This window comes from Chondrus crispus, genomic scaffold (genome assembly GCF_000350225.1).
Source record: "Chondrus crispus Stackhouse genomic scaffold, scaffold_107, whole genome shotgun sequence".
Lineage (NCBI taxonomy): Eukaryota > Rhodophyta > Florideophyceae > Gigartinales > Gigartinaceae > Chondrus > Chondrus crispus.
The window spans coordinates 48,994-56,013 of record NW_005178916.1 but is presented as its reverse complement, the minus strand read 5'-3'; the positions used below and the strand labels follow the sequence as shown (position 1 = coordinate 56,013).

At 51.9% G+C, this 7,020-nt stretch overlaps 3 protein-coding genes; 1 reads left to right on the top strand and 2 right to left on the bottom strand.

The window, feature by feature from the left end:
* Positions 1–1,807: 1,807 nt before the first annotated feature.
* Positions 1,808–2,770, bottom strand: CHC_T00001654001 (hypothetical protein). XM_005712457.1 is given in 2 exon segments: positions 1,808–2,158; positions 2,159–2,770. 1 exon segment carries the CDS (start codon positions 2,768–2,770, stop codon positions 2,159–2,161), a length of 612 nt encoding a protein of 203 aa, XP_005712514.1. The 3' UTR covers positions 1,808–2,158.
* A 4-nt stretch (positions 2,771–2,774) lies between these two features.
* Positions 2,775–2,990, top strand: CHC_T00001653001 (hypothetical protein). Its single transcript, XM_005712456.1, has one exon. It carries the CDS (start codon positions 2,775–2,777, stop codon positions 2,988–2,990), a length of 216 nt encoding a protein of 71 aa, XP_005712513.1.
* A 1,416-nt stretch (positions 2,991–4,406) lies between these two features.
* CHC_T00001652001 (hypothetical protein) lies at positions 4,407–4,619 on the bottom strand. The gene has a single exon (XM_005712455.1). It carries the CDS (start codon positions 4,617–4,619, stop codon positions 4,407–4,409), a length of 213 nt encoding a protein of 70 aa, XP_005712512.1.
* Between the last annotated feature and the right edge of the window lie 2,401 nt (positions 4,620–7,020).

Here is a 7,020-nt window from a genome sequence, read left to right as displayed (position 1 = left end):
GCGCTGCCTTCGACCGCCTCCAGCGGCGCCATCGGTTTTAGGGCGCCAAAGTCGTCCAGAGAGTCCATGTCGTCCTGCAGGTTAGCGAGTGTGCGCGATGGAGACGAGCAGCGCATTCGGCATAGCGCATTGCAAACAATTTGGAACATGGGGTGCCCAAAGACAGCGACCAGCTAGAAAACTGACTCGCGTCCTATTAGGACGCTGCAGCTAAATCTATTCCAATTAGTAATTGGAATAGATTTAGCTGCAGGGCTGGAGATGCTCTTAATAAGCATGACCATTTTTTAGGAAACGTAATATAAACAACCAACCACAAGGGAGCAGGCACCATTTATTGACGTGATTGCGTGATTGCCAATCACGATGATTGGAATGGCCCTGAGTAATGCGTAATGCAGGGGTTTTTCGGTGAACACAGGTTATCATACCTTGCATCGCTGTTAGACACCTGTCCTAGATGAGGACGCGGCCACGAAGATGCCCAACAGTAAACGGATCATCCTTTCCAACAGACCCCACAGATCCTCTCCGTCTTACTCCAGTGACACGCAAGGGTCACCGACACAACCACAACACAGCATGAAAAGACGAGTGCAGATGGAACCAAAGGGATAGAATCAAATGAGTGTGTTATTCCAGGTTTTGAGGAAGTAATTGCCTGCTTTACCAGAGGTGAGGAAATGGTGAACAATTCAGGTATCGAGGATGCAGTTTGTCATTTGCACCGTGCAAAGCGCGAGTTGCTAACTGCATACGCTGAGCAGAGTCGTTCCGAGAGGCGCCAGACGCCTGTAACCGAGTATTTTGTGTGCTATTCATAAGTGCAAGATGCGAGTATTGCATGTTGTTGGAACCTTGCATGGGGGTGCACTTCTTGGTGTGGATGACTATACCGCAAACTCGTTGATTTGTTGATTGATTAACGACAAATGATTTGGTTTCCTCAGCTCTCTGTGAGACACGTATGGTGGGTGGCATACGTTTCACAACATTTGGCTTTACAGTACTGTTGAGGAAGAACTGAACCCCACGTGTAAACGTGGACGAACGGATCGCGAACCGGAACAGGAGTGCACGTGCGCGCATGTAGGGAACCGAAAGGGCGGGTAATCCAGTCTTCCGAAGGGAAAAAGGGGGTGCAGCTGGTGTCGCGCGTAGCGCCAACGGCAAGGAGGACGGCAATGGACGGTAGGAGTTGGGGCGGGGGACAGCGCCGGGTGGTCGGGAGCTGCTGGGTCGAAAGGAAAGGGGGCAGGGGAGGAAAGATCAGAGACAACTGAGGCCTCCCGGGGAGTAGTACTTAATCGCCTACCCTCAGAGATAGAGAGGGGAGGCAGCGAACTAGCAAAGAGAAAAGGAAGTGGGTGGATTCCCGACTTTACGACTCGCTCGGTGCCTCGCGGTTGGATTACCGCAACAGTACTGTTGTGGCTCGTCCTGAGACACAGTGATTGCCGAGAAAATCTTTTACCTCCTTTCGGCGGGAGGCCAGGCGTCAAGAACTCGAGAGTCCACTTGAGCTCCTTGTCGAGAAATCCACTCGATGCCTGCCTCCCCTTTTTCTACGCCCCAAACTACCGTTTATGTACTCCCCGCTGCTCGCTATAAACTACCACTACCCCCGATCGCAACCCTCGCACGTAGCCCGCCAGTCTTCTCTTGGCCCATTCCTGCGCCCAGTCCTCCGCTTGCGGTTCACGATCTCCTTGCCCGCCCTCGTCCAAACGCAATGCTGCGCGCTTCGCTTCGCCCTGTCCTCCAAGCGCAAGTCCCGCGCGCGCCCTTTCCTGTGCAGTGTACATCCTTGGGCGCTGGGCTTACAGCATTCCTAACAGTACTGTATAACGAAATTTTTTTTTTTGCGAAACAGTTAAAAACACTCGAAGCCTACACGTATCGTTCGCATCTTTTCTACAGACTACGAATACTGTACCATTGCCATTGTAGAGTTTGATGCTTGCAGAAGACATATGAGTACGGGTACACCCTTCTGTCTCCATGGAAGGTATCGCGAGCAATGTCGGAGACGAGGCGACCATTTCTGAACGTCGCCGATGACGCGTCGATAAAAAACAACTTCGTGTCGGTAACACTCTCAGCGTTTGTCTGAACAACCACCACTACGCACGCTCCTTTTTCTCCCGAAAGTCGAACATCACTGCTGGGCCGGCGGCGGCGGCGGTCCCGTAAACTGCGGGGGTGCGTGTGTGAATGGGGCGGGCGGCGGTGGTGGCGGGGCGTAGGGCTGCTGGACATAGGGTTGCGAAACGTAGGGCTGCTGGACATAGGGCTGCTGCGGTTCCTCGGGCTTGTGCGGCGGTTGCGGAGCGTGGGGCTGCTCGACATAGGGTTGCGCAACGTAGGGCTGCTCGACATAGGCCTGCTGCGGTTCCGCGGGCTTGTGCGGCGGTTGCGGTTGCGGCTGGGTGTGGTGTTGGGTCTGCTGGTTATGGGTGGTCGGAACGTTCTGCTTAGCGACCTTTTTGTAGAGCATGACCGACCAGATGATGGCCCAGATCCAGCCGATCAAGAATACGGAGAGCAGCAGCTGGAGAATGCCGACGGTTATGGTGGAACAATTGTTTTTTGTGCCCATACAGCCGGCGATCATGGTGCCGACGCCGGGGAAGAACACGTTGATAGCGAGGATGATCATAGACATTTCCTGGGGTAGCGCATCGAGTTTAGGCGTGGTCAGAGGCGGGAATAGAAGGGTGCAAACGTGAAGGAAGGTGCAGGAAGCGGAGACGAACCTTGTCAATCCCATCGGGATGGCTCATTTGACACATGGCGGGCAGCGGGATGCGAGACGGGGAGGGGGTGTTGGGTGCAGAAAGGAGAAGGCTGTTTGCGGTGGGAGGGGACGGGGTCTGCTTACTCTTGTATTTGTTAGAGAAACAAATGCAGATGGCAGTGGGGAGCGGGCGAGATGCCAGTCTAGATATTTATCTTTCGCCCAGTATCGTAGGAGCAATCAGTCGCCGTAAAATAAGCAAATTCACAAATGGCCCAATAAACAAATTACCTTTGAAAGGTAGGGCTTGCGATCCGTGTGACAGGCTCCTCGCTGTGGGAGGGGGCAAGATGTGGAATCATACAGTTATGTACAGTACTGTATTCAGTGTTTTTCCAGGCGTGGCGTCCGACAGAGGCAGCCAATCGTGGGGCGGCATTGGTGAAGGACAAGTTGCAGTACAGAGAGGACTCGCCCAATAGTAATGCAGGGGGTTTTCGGTGAACACAGGTTATCATACCTTGCATCGCTGTTAGACACCTGTCCTAGATGAGGACGCGGCCACGAAGATGCCCAACAGTAAACGGATCATCCTTTCCAACAGACCCCACAGATCCTCTCCGTCTTACTCCAGCGACACGCAAGGGCACCGACACAACGACAACACAGCATGAAAAGACGAGTGCAGATGGAACCAAAGGGATAGAATCAAATGAGTGTGTTATTCCAGGTTTTGAGGAAGTAATTGCCTGCTTTACGGGAGTGGAGGAAATGGTGAACAATTCGGGTATCGAGGATGCAGTTTGTCATTTGCACCGTGCAAGGCGCGAGTTGCTAACTGCATACGCTGAGCAGAGTCGTTCCGAGAGGCGCCAGACGCTTGTAAACGAGTATTTTGTGTGGCATTCATTAGTGCAAGATGCGAGTATTGCATGTTGTTGGAACCTTGCATGGGGATGCACTACTCGGTGTGGTTGACTGTACCAAGGGTACAGTACCAACGGTACCGTATCGCCTCGGTCAGAGAAAGTTTGAGAGTGGCCTAATACGATTAGGGCATGTTACCATAATGGAGGACTCCAAAAAATTACTGGTGGACACCTACAAGTAAATGCCAGCTGCACCGGAAGTGGCTGATGCGTGACATTCCAGGCCGGCTCGAGCCCTATCATCCGAAGATATTGGGGTTCGAGTCCGCCCTGAAAGAATTCCGGAAGAAATCGTCAGACGACGTAGTTTCTACGACACGCATTGCTCTTCCCTTTCCGGTGCAAGCTGGAATTGTGCCTAATAGTAATTTAGGTTGGACGTGCAATGATTCTATGGTCTTCTACGCGGATATGAAAGCAGCTGTAGATGACTATGCAGTAGTTAATGATGATGACGCCTTTGAGAAATTATAGGCCCCAGAATGGTACCTGTTCTGTTAAAACAGGCATTTCAATAATATGGCTATTATCGAGATTTCCCGCACGCTCCAGGCCCATTAACGTTAATAACGTTGTCCGTAAAATAACGCGTTGTTTTTTTCCATTTGCCCACAAACTCGCTGGACGTAAAGTAAACCCGAGTTTGAAAAAATCCACCGCGAGTTTTGCGGACTGACCTCCAACAAGGTACCTGCCCGCAACAAAGGCAAGTCTGGTACATCGTTGTGCCGCCCGACGGATCAAATGCACCTGCGCGAATACTCGCTGAAGCGAATATTGTAGCTCGCCACAAGGATAAAAAGGTTCTCAGTCGAAAGGGTGGTGTGTTTCGTCTTCTTGACAGGCTGAGGGGGGCCGTTTGGAGAGGACCGCTTTTTAGAAGCTTCTACTTGCCTATCTTTCGCGGTTGCTTCGGCGGCATTTGTGGCAGATCCTGTCGCGCTTTGATCCATTGATGGACTCTGCGCAGATGAAGCGATAGGAGCGTCCATATGGCATATCGCTACGACCCGTGCAGTCTGGGACTCGTTTGTGCTGATGAAAAGAACGGAAGACCCACTTCGTTTTTCTTCACGACCGGTCGATCTGGCACTGCTGTGATCAGGCGGATGTGAAACTCGTGGGAAACTCACATGCCCCCAGTTTTCGATATGCTGTGAGTTTTGCCATCGCGTTGTTTGAAAATTTTGCGTTCAGAAAATCCGAGCAAACCCGCTGCCAAAACACGCGTTTTCGTGACTTTACGGACAACGTTAATGTATGCATGTTTCTTAGAAGAAACATGCTCCGTTATGATTACGGGGTGAATCTATGGCCCCCCTAGTTGCTTGTCATTGCCCATTGCCCATTGCCTAACGCCAGTCACGCCTTGTGCAATACTGTACACCAATGTCATGCAGTGATGTCGAAATCGAGCCGACAACGTTCTCGCGAAGAACAGTAAGCGTTGCGCTCAGCTGCTCGTAACTTACCTGGAGTGAAGATCAAGTACGAGCAGCCGCTCGTCGCCAATGGCAATGACGGCGGTGGAGAAGGCAACGGAGAATGGGGAGGGAGACGGACAGGAGGTAAAATGAAGAGCCTTCCCATGGGATCGTCTGAGGTGGTGATCTAGATCTAGGCACACGTTCGCGGTGAGAGGCAAGGGATATATCGCCTGGGGAGACGGAGATGCTGCTGAGATAGTGGAGATAGTGTTTGAAGGGCAGCGGTTGTGTGGGGGCGTGTGAGTGCTTGAGACCGCATTGTGCAATATTGCATGTTGGGACGCATGGGCCCAAAAGTTTAGACTGCCTTATTCTCAAATTGGACATTTCAAGAAAGGTCCCGCGCTCCTCAGATTGCAATTTTGATGGACGTAATCATATACTGGACTATACAAGAGCATGCTCTACAATATCTTTCTTTCTTTCAGAACTCAGAGGCGAACGTTGCGGCTCAGAAGTATTTTTTCAACGTACAAAATTTGGGAAGATATCCATTGAGAGAAGCCGGGAGACTGCACTCGAGACAATAGAAGAAGACAGGCCGGGAACTGAGGTCACCAGGGGCTGCGCTGCGTATGGCTGGGGCTGCTGGGGCTGAGGCTGAGGTTGAGGTTGAACCTGGGCCTGGCTCTTAGGCGGGGGCTGGAGCGCGAGTTCAGGCTGGTAGTGGGGCAAAGGTTGGGGTTGAGGTTGGGATTGCGTTGGGAACGGGTTGAACTGTACTGAGTAAAGTTTACGGATTGGTGTGCGAACCTGACGGAAGCGAAGAGGTTGCAAATAGCATTTCTGGTGAGCCTGTTACAGAATCGATGACATGGGTGTTGTACGTGTCATACCTGTAACCGGGAGCAGTCCGAATCTGGGAATAAGGTGTCGTACACTTGTGCAGTGAAGAGCCACGTCCGCATTTTAGAAGAGTTCACCAGGATACCGGACTCTGTATTGTATTTGTAGGAAGGAAAGGACGTTCGGCCGGCGGTCATCATCGCATGACGATTCGTAGCGCTCGTGTACCCCGTGATCAGTCGTAATTCGGGCACAGTAGAGGAATATGGCAAGTCAGACACCCATTGGGATAGAAGAAGGGAAGAACGAGGGATTGAAAGGACGTCGCAGGAATGCAGTAGGGAGAAGAAAAGGAAAACGGTCATATAGAACGGACTGAGGAGGACGGCGGAAAAGGAGAGCACGGAGGAGGACAAGGGGATGAAGTCGCTTTGCGGTTGTTGCCTGAGAGCGTGAGTGGCTGGCTGTTACCACTGTTGTGCATTTTAGACTACTTCCGTTGTCGGTGTTCGTTAATTCCGGAGCTGTTCTCCAAGTAGAACTCCAAGTAGAACTGATAAAGCATCTGCTTGTTGTGTAGATCTCGCCAGCAGGTGGTACAGTACCTGCAACAAGCCCTTTACAGTGCGCGACGTGATGACCTGTGGTCAACAAGGGGCTGACGTCACGCAGTAAGGAGGGGGGCGAGATCTCGAGAGCGTTGCGACATACATCGTCACGCGGGGGAAGCCGCACCCTAAAATGATCCGTCGCTCGCCGCCTTGTTCGCCAGCAACACACAGTGCCCTGCTACCGCCCAGTAGTACCGGTACCACCTTGCTCATGTGAGCAAGGTGGTACCGGTACTAGTGTCTATTGGGCGGACGTTTTTGATCATGAGGATTTTTCCTGTCTGTCAGAGCATTAGAAAGACCCTCCTAAATACCGTGCATTCTAGGTGCCTTCAAGGGACTTGGACATTGTTTTTTACTCTTACTGTTACTGTTTCGCAGCAACTATGGCTTTCAGTTCTCCCTCTTTGCGCCAGAAACGGCGCGGCAAAAAAGCCTCATATGAGGCGAAATCCTCAAATGAGGCGCAT